Source organism: Chelon labrosus, assembly GCF_963514085.1.
Source record: "Chelon labrosus genome assembly, chromosome: 3".
Lineage (NCBI taxonomy): Eukaryota > Metazoa > Chordata > Actinopteri > Mugiliformes > Mugilidae > Chelon > Chelon labrosus.
The window spans coordinates 6526285-6543940 of NC_140339.1; the positions used below are offsets into that span (position 1 = coordinate 6526285).

General features: G+C 39.6%; 1 protein-coding gene across 1 annotated transcript in view; it reads right to left on the reverse strand.

Moving 5' to 3' along the window:
• Window positions 1–12974, reverse strand: part of LOC311485367 (protein diaphanous homolog 3-like) — a 148041-nt gene extending 135067 nt beyond the window's left edge. Inside the window, exons 1-5 of the mRNA XM_084540727.1 lie at window positions 12425–12974; window positions 8285–8317; window positions 7674–7856; window positions 6426–6530; window positions 1656–1786 (exon numbers count right to left, since the gene is read on the reverse strand). Of these exons, the coding sequence (XP_084396853.1) occupies window positions 1656–1786; window positions 6426–6530; window positions 7674–7856; window positions 8285–8317; window positions 12425–12547 (575 nt within the window). The 5' untranslated portion in view covers window positions 12548–12974. The remainder of the gene's footprint in view (window positions 1–1655; window positions 1787–6425; window positions 6531–7673; window positions 7857–8284; window positions 8318–12424) is intronic.
• Window positions 12975–17656: the final 4682 nt, after the last annotated feature.

Genomic DNA, 17656 nt, shown 5'->3' on the forward strand with positions numbered 1-17656 from the left:
CCAACATCTGTTGCAGTCTATTGCAGTCTACATACCTCTGATGGCCTTTGCATCAGCTGGCAGATACCTCAACATTAAAAACTCGGAAAGTCTCATTCACAACACAAGTGTGGTTGTTCTGTGTCTCATGAAATGGCAAAAGTTACACATTACCAGCAAGAAGGCTGGGTTACGCTGCCCCTCGGAACATATTAATAGTTTATATCACATAAGGGATTATGTAATATCCCAGTTGTTTTTTGACTCACTACTTCAAGGCAACAGAACACACTTTCTATCATTTGTTTGTGAAATTCTTCGTACCGCTTTGGGGACAATAACGTTGCTGGATGGCTAGCTACTCTTGTTGTTAAATATACTGTTCTGCCTCATACCTGAAACAAATTATTTTTGGGAGGCTGAGCAGAACATTTATGTCCCATTTACTGAAGTGAGAGACAATGTTTCATTTGCAGGACAACTTTATGAGATGATAATGATTGTTCAAGGTGAAAACATTTTTGAAAAAAAAACATGAAAATATTAAAAATCTTTTTCTCTTTGACAAGTGAACATGATACTCAGGATAATGCCTCAAAACTACAAAGATGTAGAACTCCCTACCGCTAATGAAAGAAGAATACCATATCCTCCTGACTACCAGGAAAAAAAATATTGTCCAATCACATTTTTTTTAATTCCCCAATCTGCCAATGGCCAGAATTCTCCTTAATGAGAAAGAGAAAGGTACCAAAGCCCCACCCCTTTACATTTGGTATCATTGAAAAGCCCAAAATGTTCTCTGTAGATAGCAAAAGGAATTAATTCAGTAGTATGCAGTGGGTGGGAGATATTCAGGTTTACAAATGTCCTCCACAGAGGATTTAAAATACTGGTCGTCAGGAGGATATTACCTCTGCCATAAATTGGGCCTTCTTATATTTGATGAATAGAAAATTATGTTTTCAGATATTCTTTTTGAAAGAATAGATGAAAAGTGACCATCTTAATTGTGTTTATTTTGTGTATTTGAACTGTGTTTTATTTTAAACAATTTTGTACGGTGACCTTGAGTGTCGTGAAAGGCGCCTATAAATAAAATGTATTATTATTATTATTATTATTATCTTCTGCAGTTAGCATTGCATTGTGGGTTGCTTGTAGATTAAATGTTGCTGGGCTAACAAGTCAAGTTATGGTGACTCTTCCAGTCCAGTTTTTGAGGGGATACCATTATGTACTTTGCTGGCATAGCTTAGTACAGTGCATGACACATCTTTTGACACAGTTTCTGCTGCTGTAGACACAGTGCTACTGTGGTTGTCATTGATGTCAAGCTCGAAAAAACAGTATGAAAAACTGTCGGGGAAAACATTAACTAGAGGCTAGAGGCTAGTGGCTACAACTTACGACAAAGAGAGCCAGTCAAAGATATCTGAGAGCTGAATTTTTTAGTAAATAACTGCAGTTCAGCAACTATTTTGTATTTGATAATAATATGGTTATAAAAATGGTCCAAAATAATGTGAAAATAAATTGGTTTGTGTAAAAAAAAAAAAAAAAAAAGATGTAGACAAATACTTAATACAACATTGTATAAGATGTAAAATAAATTATTATAAAAGAGGAAACAGAAAGCCCGAATCCATTTAAATTTTCATAACCTTGAACTTTACCTGACAGGGTTGCTGGTGAGGGACACTCGCAATGAGTCTAGACAGGCAAACAGACGTTCGTCCATCACCCCTGACTTCAGCTCACCCAGGAATTCCTGGGGAGATATCTGATGGCTGCTTCTCAAGCTACCCTAGAAAAAGAGAGAAGGAAGGATGAAATCTCAAAAGAGCACGTAACTTTGTTCTCTGCAATTGCTCATCCTTTATTAATCCATTTTATTATTATAATCAAAACCTCGGTTAAATTAGATATCAGGAGCTTTTGACATTTTGCAGACTGATTATTAGAAAAACTAAATCTGCATATTAAATATGGAGCAAGCAGTAATGTCAGACTATAGGTACATACTTGCATATATGCTGTAAATGTGCACAAGCACAACAAGAAACAAGCTTCACTTGCTGTGGAGTTACGTGTAAAAAAAACACTGAATAACTTCTGATGGTTCACGAACGCAATTCTAACCAATCAACAGCACCCGAAATATGCAACAAATGCGCAGGTACAGTATATAAATGTAACATCACAGCATCGCCGTTTCAACTGTACATTAGCATCAGTAATCGGGTGGCTTGAGCTCAGGTTGAGTAGGTTGTCAACTAACAGCAGCACTTGGCGGTTCAATCTGCAGCTGAGGAAGTTTCATTATGCTAGACACAGAAGCACTCAGAGTTTGAAAAGCACTATATAAGTGCTGAGCATTTTCTATTTAAATGTCTACATTGCAGGGGGGACAAGTGTAATAGAAAAAGTAGGAAATAAATTGGCAAAAACTAACTAAAGCTAAAAACTAACATTATCACCTCGTACTTGTAATCCTTCACCAACTATGCAAGCTGCAGTTTTATGTATGTGTGTCCAGAGTGATAATATGTAAGGAATCTAGGAAATATGAATTTAATGGAGGTATTTCAATACTTTCTGATGAAACAATGTAGACCTTTTGGATATGAAATGGCATCACTTCATCCTATTAAGACATTTGTGTGAAATTTTGTCATCAATAGAGCATAATTTATTCAATTCAAACACTAGATCCTAATCACTTCATCCCTCAAGGCGTTCCTAAGATTATGTGTTCACACAAACGGGCAAGAAGAATCGATGGATGTATTAATGGACAGGCAACCTGAAAATATATTGCCTCGGGCCACAGCAGTCACCAGTTTGGAGACATGAGAAAAATATAGTGCAGTGTTTTCTAAGGATTTAAAACAATTGATCGATACCCATAATCCCACTTTTTGTGCCATCAACATGTGTAATATGTCTGTTGTGGCTGTGCCAATATGAATTCAGTGACAATGTGTAAGGAAAAAAATCCCCACTGTACAGCTAACTTGTAGTTTGGAAGTTCATAAAGTATTATCTGTGTAAATTAGGATAACATTTGAAGTATATTTTAAAAAAAGCCTTTCTCCAGACTTTTGAGTCTTTGTTAAGCAAGTCCAAGGTTGTGGATAAACTGAAGAGCTTAATCCTCTGATTTTCTTTAATATGACGTTTCCCAAACCCCTGAATATGTTACACAAAAAACTCCAGCATATATACACTGAAATCACTGTAACTGAGACAGCCATAAATGTGCAACTATCTAACTACTAACCATAATTGTATTGCATTCATTTGAAAAGACTGACACTTTTTTCATCTAATCAATAATCTGCATAACCTACCAATTTAGTGAATCTGCCTGCGCATAGCTTTTTTTTTCTAGTGTTATAGCGCAGTCTTAGGGTGATGCTGGGCTTTGATTACCTTGACTAGCCACACATGAGATGGTGTAGATACTAAAAGGCATGGCTAGATTGGAGAAGCCTGAAAACGACAGCCCTCGCTTGCTGGAAAAGCTCACCACGCCTCATTTAATCTATGGAAATAAACCGCTCATTTTTGTAACTGATGTCTGATCCTTATTTTATGCTGCGACCCTCAAACAGGGTCATAAAATAAATGGTGTTTCATCCACTTAAATATAAAGGTTTTTGCGTTTTTGAGCAGGACGGTGTGTCAGTGTCCAAATATATATGGACCTGACTGTAACTTCCCACCTGTCAGGTAGTAGTCCTATAAATCTAGCACTACTATGACATTGAAACCCTTCAGTTGTTTAATGGCTTAAACATGCCCTTTTGCTCTGCTAACATGTTGGCTCTTGATTGCAACTCTTTCTTGGCATCATCACCCTGGGCTGACCCCTGCTTCATACATCTTTTGCTCTGTGCTGAGGACTCTAAGTAGAATAAAGGTGGCAGTTTCACAAATACAGACCGCTGCCTTGCTGCACACCGACCCATCAAAGATACAGAAAGTGTCTGCCCCCCGCCCCCCTTCCTAGATATACTGCCTCACCCAATCTTTGTGAGAAATGATAATGGTTAGCCTGTTTTTCAGGATCTCTTGGGCCTTCAGCAGCAGTGGAGAACTATGAGTACTGCTCATGGTAGCACAACACCATAGTCCTGCTGTCTTTTCTGGTTCAGAGAGCAATCTGTCTGTCCACTGCGAGTACTGGAAGAGCTATGGACCTGCATGCAACTCCATCCAAGTCGTATCAAATCAAACTAATTTCAGATGCCAGTAGGGGAAATGTTTGATGCGCTGTATCAGAAATAGCTGAAGGCTACTCAGTCATTAAACATAGAGTGTTAACGTTCTATAATGTACATTTGCAATGTTGAGCATTTTGATTTCTTTTAAAGATAACATCCTTTAACAATCTGTCATTTATCACTGAGGTCATGGTCAAAATGTTGGGCCAGTGAATCATTGCACTTTTCAAATATAGTCTGGTTGCAGGTCTCTGAGTCTAGCCAGAAGTGAACAGAGCTCCTCGGTATAACTGGTCCTCATGAAATATTTTTACAAATGAAGTTTATAACAGGTGATTCTTTCAGTGTACATGTGGGCATGTGAGTACTGTACTGAAATGTGTGCTGTCTAAATGTTAATTGACAAAGCACAATATTGGTAGAGAAGGGTGTTTCTAGAAAGTGGTGGCTCTTATTCCTGCAGTTTGTTTTTTTGTTGTGTGTGTAGGAATAAAATATTTGGTGGAAAAGAGGCAACTGCTGAATATAAAACTAACTAGTTAATTTGTAATAAGAAGACTTGTGCTGATACAGTATTTCACACCTCCTCACTCAATATTTATTCAGTAATTACAGACATAAAAGAAATACTGTCAGTATACTCCTACTTTCTTTCCATAAATGTTGTAATTTAGCACGTCTTATGTAAATGAGGAATTTGATAAAACTGGTGTTGTGAAGATTTTTTAATTCGCTGCTTTTTGGCCAGTGGCCATGATATTTTACCATGCAGGGATATAAACAGGCCAGTCCCCATGGTAACTTGAGATGGACAGCCTCAGGCAACTTGGAGGAATGTCTGGATATAACAAACATAATAAATGCAGCACTTCTTTGCAAGACTTGGTGCCAACTTGTTAACCGGAAAACCTTATATGAACACCTCAGGCAGACTGTGTTTTCATTATTATTCAAACTAAGTATCACAGACATAACCCATATTAATTATGAACATGCTGGGGATTAAATATTTATTGGAGCATCACCTGCAAGTTGCGGTCCATACGTTGACTTTTTTAAGGGTAAGAGAAGTCAGTGTAAGGTCTTTTGGTCTTTCGAGAGGAAGAATGGTCCTAAGTTTCCATTTTCTTTAGAGATTTAATTGTTTTCCTTCAAACACTGACAGTTTTATCACCCTCTATCTATCTAAGTGCTGCGGGAAGGAGTAAAGGAAAAAGCTTAAGGCTGATTCCTGAAACTTTGAAGGAGAGCAAATCAACCGTGAAACCAAAGTCACGTACACAAAATATAATTTTTTACCTTCCAGCACTCAAAAATGTTATTAAGAATAAATACCACTGCTTCTCCTATATGTTTGTGTGTGACAGAGAGAGAGAGAGGGAGAAATAGAGAGACAGAGGAGGGAGGGAGAGGGAGAGAGAGAGAGAGAGAGAGAGAGAGAGAGAGAGAGAGAGAGAGAGAGAGAGAGAGAGAGAGAGAGGAGGGAGAGAGGGAGAGAGAGTGTGAGGATGAAGTGAGAGAGGGAAGAGAGTGGGAGAGTGTGAGAGAGAGGATGTATAGGAGAGAGAGTGTAAGAGAGAGGAGGGAGAGAGGAGCGAGAGTGTGAGAGACAGCATGTAAGAGAGAATGGGGGTGTGGGGGAAGGAGGGAGTGAGAGAGAGATAGAGAGAGCAAGACAGAGAGCGAGAGAGAGAGCGAGAGAGAGAGCGAGAGAGAGAGCGAGAGAGAGAGCGTTTTATGTGTTTAATGACTATAATATTTTGTAAATTCTTTAAATATTGCATTGTAATGACTCCTCCATTGAATGGTCCCATTTCAATAAAATATATATATTTATTTTTTTTTTTAGACATGCATGACATCTATTATCTGCCAGACACAGAGACGGCAGAGCAGAGGCCAAAGGAGAATGCAGTGGCATGTAAACCCTTTTTTTGATATTGAATAATCAAATACAATCCTTCCCCAGTGTCTGTCAGGCCAGGAATCATATTTGATAGAATTTTTCATAAAAAAAATAAATAAATACAATGATGAATGATATATGACCAGAGTATGAGGAAAATCAGAACTCAAAAAAAAAAAAAACTTGACATTTAAACAGATATTCATTTCCAAACTTTAAATCGCATAACCTTAAAAAGTTATGAAGCAAAACTTTGAAATTAATAATGAAGTCAGAAAACGTCTATATATTAAAAAAAAAAAAAAACTCACAGTTTTAGAGGCAGTGAAAATATACTGGATGACCATTTCTCTCTTTGTGTTGAGGTCCTTCTCTCTCAAAGGAGCCTTTTTGTCCTCGTTCAAGTTCATGTCCTCCTGGAAAAAAGAACCAAGCACAGTTTTTATACAGCCGTCCTTTTTACATTTCATGCTAAAAGATATGACGATGACGACGATAAACTACACTGCCTGGCCAAAAACAAAAGTTCACCACCTGGATTTAACTAAGCAAACAGGTACGAGCCTCCTATTGGATAATTACTGCATGGGTGATTATCTTTCAGCTGGCAACAAGTTATTTAACCCCAACTGATGCAATGAGTAGCTACTCTTCAACTATGTCGAAAGACACATCTTGTGATCATGGAAAAGATGTTAGTCTGTTTAAGAAGGGTCAAATCATTGGCATGCATCAAGCAGAGAAAACATCTAAGGAGATTGAAGAAACTATTAAAATTGGGTTAAGAACTGTCCAACGCATTATTATAAACTGGAAGGATAGTGGGGAACCATCACATCGGGGTAAGAAGAGAGGCAGATGAAGTGATGCACCCATCATGCCTAGTGTCTACTGTACAAGCCTGTGGGGGCAGTGCTATGATCTGGGGTTGCTGCAGTTGCTCAGGTCTAGGTTCAGCAACATTATGTTGTCCAAAGAATGAGGTCAGCTGACTACCTGAATATACTGAGTGACCAGGTTATTCCATCAATGGATTTTTTCTTCCCTGATGTTCATGGGCATATTCCAAGATGACAATACCATGATTCATGGGGCTCAAATTGTGAAAGAGTGGTTCAGGGAGCATGAGACATCATTTTCACACATGGATTGGCCACCACAGAGTCCAGACCTTAACCTCATTGAGAATCTTTGGGATGTGCTGGAGAAGGCTTTGTGCAGTGGTCAGACTCTCCCATCATCAATACAAGGCAAATATTAGTGTGTAACCGTTTTTTTTTTTTTTGCCAGTGACCAACTTTTGTTTTGGCCAGGAAGTATATCTATATTGTTTTGTAGAGCAATGTTTTAAGCACACTTATATGATACAACTGTCAGATTTGATTAAAAAAACATTAGACTGTCAGTTAGAGTGATCCTCTACATCGCTATGAAAAAAAAAAGATATTTAAACTATGGTACATGCCTTTGTTATATTCAGTGTTTCACTTATCTTTATCCATACATTTAGCATTCAATCACTGGTAGGGTTAAGGTTTTTTTTTTTTTAATCAACATACCATCATCTTTTCAAACAGAGCCAAGATCTCTTTCTCCGTGGTGATCTTTGATGACAGGTCCTCAAAATTCTGAGAGGTGGACGATGAAGAAGTGGTCCAATCATTTGTGTTGTGTTTAGACTGCGACAAGGGTGGCCGCTCCTTCTTACTGCCTGGAATCCGAATACTGGCAAATCTGTCCAGCTGTAGACAGAGAGCAACAGAGAGCACGCAGTTGAAACAGAGAACGCCAAACAAGATGGGAAACTACAAAAAAAACTACGAGATGAGAAAACGACAAACGACGTGTTAGATTATGACAACATTTAAATGATTAATACTAAAATGGAATAGACCAAACAGTTAACCCGTTGCATGTGTGAACTGTGTGAACAAAGGTCTCATGCAAAACATCTCTTTGACACATGCTCAACAAAACACCATCCAGATGCAGAGTTGACATTAGATGGTTAGAAAGGTAGTGTGAGGCTCTGTGATGTCAATGAATCCAGTGTCTGGTAAGGAAGACCAAATTCATTGCCACCCAAAACTGTCTGGTTAGATGACGTCAAGTGAGTTGATGTTAGATGTTATAGTGGTTGACAAGATATAGTGGTTTCCTTAAATCTTACCACATCATCTGTGATGTTTTTAAAGGGTATGTGCTATAGATGGGGAGCAGAAAAACAACAAAAAATCAGAATACATGAAACATCAAATAGTATAAAAAGATATTTCACCCAAACAGCCTACATCTAATTATACACCGATTAAGGAATATAGTGTAGGTCTCCCTTGGGCCTCCAAAATAGTTGTGACTCATCAGAGAATGGACATGGGTCTTCTGAGGGTGTCCTGTGGTGTCTTCAACAGCAGCTGAAGTAGGCTGTGATTGTTCAGATTTCCATGAAGAGTTTCACTTCCTCTGATGTTAAGGTATAGTGAATGATTTGATCCATGGCCTTTAAAGCACCCGGTGTGTGCCAGCTGACTTAAGTCCAAACTACTGCACATTCCCCAGGGGCCTGGACAACTATCACCAAGTACAATGGACAGGTGCCAAACATTCTCCACAAAAAGAAAATCCTTTTAGGGCACCCGGTGGTGCAGTTTAGCAGAGTATTAAACCAGGGTTTAAATATCTAAACCCAAGTGGCTTGTTTAACTTAACAATTATACTAGCAATTTAGACAAAACTGCAGCCTAAATAGTGCCTCTCTCTACATATTAAAACCGATCCACTTGTGTAGTTAAAGACGCTGACATTTGGCATGTTGTTATCTGTGCATACCAGCTACTCCAGCGCCTGCCAGGCAAGTTTTGCCTGCTGTTTGTTTATTTGTAGACATCTTGGGAAGTTGCCATCCGCACTTAAGAATACGTGCTCTGCGGTTAGTAACAATCCTAACAAGGAATGCAAAATCAATACATGAACAGAAAACATTACATAAAAAAAAAAGCATAAAAACAGACCGTACAGAAAGTCAGAAAAATACCAGCGTTGAACCGAAAGAACAAAATACGTCTTCCTGCCAATAAACTGTCAACCTGATTCGTGTTCCGATATAACAAACATACATTGTTGTTTAAAAAGTGCTAGAACAGAACCAAGTTTAAAGTGGACATGAGATAATAGTAATAAAATCGCTCTTCACATACCTGGTGTGGGAATCGCATGCCTAGATTTTGACAAACTACACCAAAGCCATAAAACAAAACTGAGACCAATGCCAACACTTACACAACTAACTATGAACCACTCTGACTCATTTTATTTATAACCGAGATTTTAAAAGGGGTCAAATACACTCCGCTACTATGAAATTGTATGTCACGCCACTCTCTTCTCACCTTCCTCTGTTGCACACATTAATTTGAACTGTAATGATGGATGGGTTTGTGACTCAGGCCGCCTGTCTCCAGGCTTTCACGAACTTTACATCATAATTCGGCTCTTCAGTGGTGAGGCTTTCATTAGGCAAATTTTTATTTATTTTGTGTATTTTTTTTTTCTATCTTACAGCCAAACTCCCACACAACTGCCTTAAAGTGGAAATCATTTATTCTTTAGAGCATATCGATTCTGTCACCCTTTTCTAAGTTCATGTGTTCAACACTGAATATTTTAACAGTAATCTGCGACAGTGGTACATGAAACTGAATATTAAGTACTGCTTCATTGATGGAAAATATGTTTATTTCAACTTAAATTTTGCTCTTAATTAGAGCCTATAGCCTACTTCTGGGCTTAGCCTTGAAAGCGGAGCAGACACTGTGTGATTGTTTATAATCTTCCTCCTTAATACAGGACAGGTGTAGTTATTTAGTAACACATTGTTCATATAAATTGTTGTGATGTACAGGAGTAAGACATTTTACAGGACAACAGACACTACATCAATCACAAGGAAGGCGATGATTAATTACTCAAATGAGTGTTGGTCACAAAATGCTAAGTTTGTTTATATACCTAAACCTATACAATTAGACCAGAAGTTTTATCAGTGTTTGGACCATTCAGTTGGACATACAGCATCGTCTTTTTGTATTTTAGAACTTTTAGGACATGACTGACATGATTGACAAAGGGCTGCAAATACTTATCACCAGGCAAAATACTTTCACCACTGAATGGAACAATGTTTCTGCACCAGAATTAATTTCCTGCAGAAACACTAATGGCAGATTTTCTGTCCCTGGTTAGAATGGACACATGATTAGTTCTGCAACAAACAGTTTTTTCACACACAAGATTTAATGTGGAGTCTCTTTTTGTTTCATTCTTTTTCCATCAATGGACCTATTAACTAATCTCATTATCTATGACCTTGTCCAGTATCACAGGCACATGCTGAAAAGTAACTTCACAAATTTTAAAAATTAGTTTGCTTTGACAGAAAAAAAAAACACAAAAATGACATTAATGACTGACGCCTTTCCTGCTTCTTGTCATTTTTAATTAGTCTACAATGAAAAGGACATCGATTTCAATATTTCTATGGTAAGATTTTTTGGTACATTTATATGGAATCGCACAAGTTTTGTGGCAAGTTGCCAAGGATCACAAGGATCAGCAATACATTCAGGGGACATTAATGTATAAATGTGTAAATGGCCATCATAAGTTAATCACAGATTCTAAAGTGAATCTTACTGTTGTTTCGGTTGTTTTGTTAATTACATTGCTTAAATGTAAATAAAGAAAGCAATCAGCTTTATTGGCCGTGCATGTACACTGATCAGCCAGAACATTAAAACCACAGACAAGTGAATAACATTGACCATCTTGTGGCAGTTCAATGTTCTGCTGGGAAACCTTTGGACCTGGCATTCATGTGGATGTTATTTAGACATGTAGCACCCACCTAGACCAGACCAGACCAGGCACCCCCACCCCATAGCAATGACACTCCTTGATGGCAGCAGCCATCCCCAGCAGGATGCGGCCTGACACAGGCACACACACAAAAACGGTTTAGGAACAACTAAAAAAAAACATGAAATTCCCTCCAAATTCCCTAGATCCCAAACCGATCAAGTATATGTGGGATGATTCACAGAGGCGCCTCCCCTCAACCCATAGGACCCAAAGGTCCCCACTAACAACACTCTGTTTCCAGACACCACAGGACACCCTCAGAAGACTCATGTCCATTCTCTGATGAATTAGAACTGCTTTAGAGGCACTAGAGGGAGACCTACACAATATTAGGTAGGTGGTCATAATGTTATGTCTGATCAGTGTGAGTACACATAGTAGGAACAGTAAGTAAATACTTATCGTATAGGCAGTGAATATGACTGATTTAACATATCAGCCAACCTAAGTTTGCACCCCCCACTTCATCCAGCATTGCACAATAATCATAGATGGTTTACAGACACTTCTATTAGGGGTAGTAAATGTCAGACATTTGAACAACAGCTCATAAATGGGAGCAGATAATACATTCTGGGCTGAGCCATTCCTGCACACACTTTTACTACAGTTGTACACTACAACCTCTAACACTGGACAAGGAATTAACTTGTGGCAGCGCTCCCTTAAGAAGGTCAAACACAGGTTGAGCGTACATTAAGTAGATCTGTCCGCCGACTACACAAGTCTCCCTTTTGAATTAACAGACGCCTTAGTGATCTACAAATTAGCCCCACTAAATGAAAATCCCAATAACAACGAAGCAGTAAAAATACCAACATTTCCCTGTTATCTCATGGAGACTAGAGCAGACAGACAGCAGACAGTAGTCGGGGGGGGGGGGGAAACATGGATTAGTGCTAGCTAAAGCCTGTGCTAATTTTAACCGATTGTTTTCCTACATGCAAAGCAAAGTCAACAAGCAGTCAAGATCGCAAACACAATTCAGACATGACGCAAAGATTGCACTGTGTGTTTTGTGAGAGAGATATTCGTGTGAAGGCCTTTTCTCTGCAATAGACATAACAGAATTAGTCAAGGAAGTGCATTACACAGGCATGATACATCACCACTGACCTGTTGCTCTTTTAGTTTATTTTGGGCTATGTTCCCAAAGGTATCACCAAACTGACATGGCAGTTTTGAGATAAAGGAATGACACTTTTTAATATCTGTATTTGTTGTTATATAAAAATACAAATACAGGGTATATGGAGAAATCCTTTGCAACTATTTTATCTTGACTAGTCCTGTCTTGTGTATGTGTGTGTGTGTGGCAAACACTGGTTGTGTCAGAGGCAAGACAGACAACAGTGACTGGGAGGGCACCATCCCTGCAGGCTGTCATACTTACAAACTTTGGTTTGCGGTCTCCATCATCGTAACATGACGTGCTGTTGTTGGAGGAGCCCTTCTTCTTTTGAGATTTACTGTCTCGTCCAGTAGTTGAATCAAAACGCTGGCTGTAACTATCCATGTTAGCAGAATGACTTCTCCGCGACAGTTACTTATAAGACGTAAACCGGAATGTATGTAACGTTAGCATGTACACACACTCTAAACTGCCTAGCATATGTGAAACGTGTGGGCGGACTGCTACAACTAGTCAACACATGGGTGAAAATTACATGTCACAACCAGAGAAGTCCAAATATCCTTGTCCTCAGTCCCAACTGTCCGTTAAGCTAGCCTGCTAGCACGCTCGCTACAATATCATTCACCGGTGGATTTTACTTAGCACTAATCCAATTTACGGACTGACACGTAACGCTTTGAGTTTCCGCTAACGGAAGAAATGCGGCATAAAACACAACAGGTTTCGCCGCTGGCAAAATTTTAATCCGGCCACGCACTGAAAGCTGTACTGTAATAATTACGAGCAGCGGTTGAAGAGTCAGCTGGATAATTTTTTCCGACAGATATTTTATTTGAGAGACCCGCGCAATGAGGACGTCAACGCCTGCGTGTTTAATCCAACCAATAGAATTTCTTGAGCCATAGACGCGGCTCGCCATTGGTGCGGCTCCTTCCCATTTACAGTTTAAGAAGCCATTTGATTGGACGCTCACAGCTGTCAATCAGTCCTTCTTCACTTTGTGGTTGTTCGTTTAGTTTTGCCTGAGTCTCCCGCAGGTGCGTTGGTTTATGCAACATGGGCCAACCCTGGGTGCGGAAGTGTTTTCTCTTCCTTTATGTCTTAATTTTAACAAAGCCAAACCTTAATATAATATTAATCGTTACTTATTAACCTGAAGCAACACAAGCACACGAATAAAATAAAACAGTGGGTCATTTTAAACTGTAGGTACTATTACAGCCACAACATTATGACCACTGACAGGAGAAGTGAATAACATTGACCATCTTGTGACAATACAGTGTTCTGCTGGGAAACTTTTGGACCTGGCATTCCTGTGGATGTTACTTAGACATGTAGCACCCACCTAGACCAGACCAGGCACCCCCCACCTCATAGCAATGACACTCATTGATGGCAGCAGCCATCCCCAGCAGGATGCAGCCTGACACAGGTACACATACAAAAACACTTTGGGAACAACTCAAAGAAACATGAAGAACAGGTTGACCTGGCCTCCAAATTCACTAGATTCCAAACTGATCAAGTATCTGTGGGATGATCCACAGAGGCCCCTCCCCTCAACCCGTAGGACCCAAAGGCCCCATCTAACAACATTCTGTTACTAGACACCACAGGACACCCCCAGAAGGCCGATGTCTATTCTCTGATAAGTCACAACTGTTTTGGAAGCACAAGGGGAGACCTGCACAATATTAGGAAGGTGGTCATAATGTTATGCCTGATCCATGTATAGTAGCCATGATCTCCTGAGCTATCCTATTTGAAAATTCAGTTGAGCTGCATAAGTGGTTACAGTTGATCTGCAGTCATTCATACTATGCCACTCTGACAAGAGAAACATCACAGCTTTAATAACTGTACAGCTTGATGTAAATTAAACCACAACCACGCCCGTAGACACAAACTGCAGTGTTGCGTGATCAACAAGAAAGCATAAAAATAGGATAACTGCTTTGATAAACATTTTGTACAGGCATATTGAGAGCCATAAACGGCTTATGATGCGCAGGGGACACGTTTAGAAATGAATGACTACTGTCTTTTGAAATACAACATATCATGGAGGAGAAAAGCCTAAGCAAACATTTATCACCCTTCTCCATGTCATAAATTCAACCTCTCAATTTTATCTACATAGCATCAAAACACAATCCAAACAGTCTCTAGACGCTTTGGCAAACCCGGACCCTGAAACTCCCCAAAGCGAGCACTAAGGCGGCAGTGGCAATGGAAAACTCCCTCTTAACAGGAAGAAACCTGGAGCAGAAACCCGGCTCATATTGGGTCACTCATCTGCTTAAGGACAGCTGGGTAAAGTTAACAAAAGAGACAGGAGAGGAGGAGGAGGAGGACAAGAGAGCAGCGGGTAGAATGATTCCCACGTACAGTACATCTGAATAAATCATACGCGCAGCATACAAACATGATACAAACAAGAGTACAAGATGTAGGTGATGCATGTTACATGAGATTCTGATAATGGATAAAAAGAATGGACAGGAGCTAGTATTCAAAATATTCATTGTGGAAACGCTAAGTGGGTGTACAGTGTGCTCATAAAGTCACTGCTATAGGAATAAACAAGAGCACAGTGGCATAAAACAACATCAGTGATAACAGTTGTTCTATTACAGTTGGTTGGCATAATTTATGAATACATGAGGTATCATATTATACACTACCTGGCAAAAAAAAAAAAAAAAAAAGTAAGCAAAGATACAAGCCTCCTATTAGATAATTACTGCATGGGCTATTATCTTTCAGAAAAAAAGGCTTCAATTTGCATAAAGATTGGACTCTAGAGCAATGGAAGAAGGTCATGTGGTCTGATGAGTCCAGATTTACCCTGTTCCAGAATGATGGGGGCATCAGGGTAAGAAGAGAGGCAGATGAAGTGATGCACCCATCATGCCTAGTGTCTACTGTACAAGCCTGTGGGGGCAGTGCTATGATCTGGGGTTGCTGCAGTTGCTCAGGTCTAGGTTCAGCAACATTATGTGTCCAAAGAATGAGGTCAGCTGACTACCTGAATATACTGAATCACCAGGTTATTCCATTAATGGATTTTTTCTTCCCTGGTGGCACAGGCATATTCCAAGATGACAAGCTTCCTAGCATGACACATCATTTTCACACATGGATTGGCCACCGCAGAGTCCAGACCTTAACCCCGTTGAGAATCTTTGAGATGTGCTGGAGAAGGCTTTGTGCAGTGGTCAGACTCTCCCATCATCAAAACAAGATCTTGGTGGAAAATAATGCAACACTGGATGGAAATAAACCTTGTGACACTGCAGAAGCTTATCAAAACAATGCCACAGCGAATGCGTGCTGTAATCAAAGCTAAAGGCCGTCCAACGAGTGTGTGACCTTATTTTTTGGTGTCGACTTTTGTTTTGGCCAGGCGGTGTATTATATGGAGAGGCGATAAATGGAGAGACACTGAGTTAATGACATGCTATAAAGTAGTAGAGTACAGCTGTATGCTTTACATTGCTATTTCACAACTTCGCTTTGCAATTGAAAAGTTGGCTCAAGGTACAGTAAAACTCCAAATACCTTGTCTGATGCAAGGATGCAACAAGGTAGAGTGATGCAACAAACAGAAACTTTTGTGCGATCCTTTCTCTTGCAGCTCCACTGAAAGCACGATTCGCTCCCCTAGCACATGCAGCATCAGAGAAAGTTCTTCAGTGTAAAACTAGCTATGGAGCGTGCATGTCCCTGCTGGTGAACCACAGGGAAATGTGTTAATTGCGACATAATATTAGTGACCGCTCTTGCAGGATGGTGATTGTAAACTGCTGCAGGCTCGATAACGGTGCAGTTATCCCGTGTAACGTTATTCTTGAGGACAGCAGAGTTACAAAACCTTACTGATGGCAATATTAACATTTCCACTGCTTTTATGCACGCAGACAGTCCTTTATAAAGCGTTCACACTGGAGTTGCATGATGATTAGACGAGTGTAACCTACACTGACAGCACCACCAACAGTTTAATTGGTTCTTTTTTTAAAGAACATGCCCTTGCCACCACAAAAAAAATTATATTGTGGCACTTAAAGGCACCGTGTACCTAATTTCTCTTGTCTCTTAGCTCATTGAATTAGCTCGACTGTATCTTTCAGTCTTGTTTAGTCAAACTGCAAAAAAATTAAGCACGCGCTGGGACAAATCCTCAACCGCGGGTTAATTCGCATAACCGGGGAGATTTGCACAAGCGCGGCGTCTTTGTGAACGGCTGGAGACGGACTTGACATGCGCATTTGAAATTAGAAAATTATTTTTTATTTCCAAGGCTAAACTTGACACTGGACGTCACAACTGAACGAGACATTCAGCTCTGAAATCCAAACTTGACCCCTCTTTGAGTTCTGCCTCTTGAAATCTTGTTATTCTCAAAGACCTCTTATTTCTCGCATCCCTGGAAGACTGTGTGCATGACTGCCAGCCGTGTGTTAACACTCTTCATCTATCCAAACACAAGCCTCGTGGCATTGTGCCTCGCTAATCCCCTCTGACAACAAGAGATCTAGCTTCCAAATCAGTCAGAAGAATTGCAACAGGGATGTACAGTCTAAACCCCCCCAAGTCCAAATAATATAAATTTCATATTTTTTTGTGTTTATAACACCGTCTATGTTTGCCATTTAAACAAGCATCATGCCCATACAATCTGTCTAAATTCTGCGCGCTTTATTGGAGTATTTCAAGACCCCATTGTCATAAAATGTATATCATAAACAATTTTTTTTAAAAATGAAATTTTAAAAATAAGTGGACCTGCTACTACTAAGGGATACGGACTTAGGCATACATGCTTTACACATGATTGTAAACTGTGTTGTGTCTACAAGACCTGTCATTTCATTTCAGCTGTTGCAACATTACTATTCCTCAGCACTGACTGCAGTAAAGCTCAAGTTCAACACTGTGAGCCTTGTGTGGGAAGATTATTAATCATTTGATCATTTGGGGGGGATTTGTTTTTATTTATTTATTTTTTGTTTTGCCAGGCTGAGGTGAGACAAGAGTGTCAGGATTAATCATAAATCTCTGACCCAATAAGAGAAATGTTATCCTCTCCATGAAGCTTCATTGCTTGCCGGCTTTCTGGAGTGGGCCGGGGGTAAAAGCACCTTTAAATCTTGTGAAACCTCTGTGCAGAGATGCATATTTACAGTTCAGTGTGCACATACTGCCATCTTGTGGTTCAATTTAACAGCATCACTACGCGGCAATCCTCCCATCCTGGGCACAGTGACTTTTGTCCTGCACTAACCTTTTCCAGTCGTACAAATTCATGGCCATCCTGCAAAAGAGAAGAAATTATTGTCAACATTAGGACTGCCGCTCATTGTTTTCATTACAAAAGCCATCAAGCATTAATAAAGACGCTAACATTACACTCGTTAAATGGATGATTTGTTGAGTTTGTGATGTGGAAAAGGACTCCTTGTTTCAACAAACGTAGCTACAGCA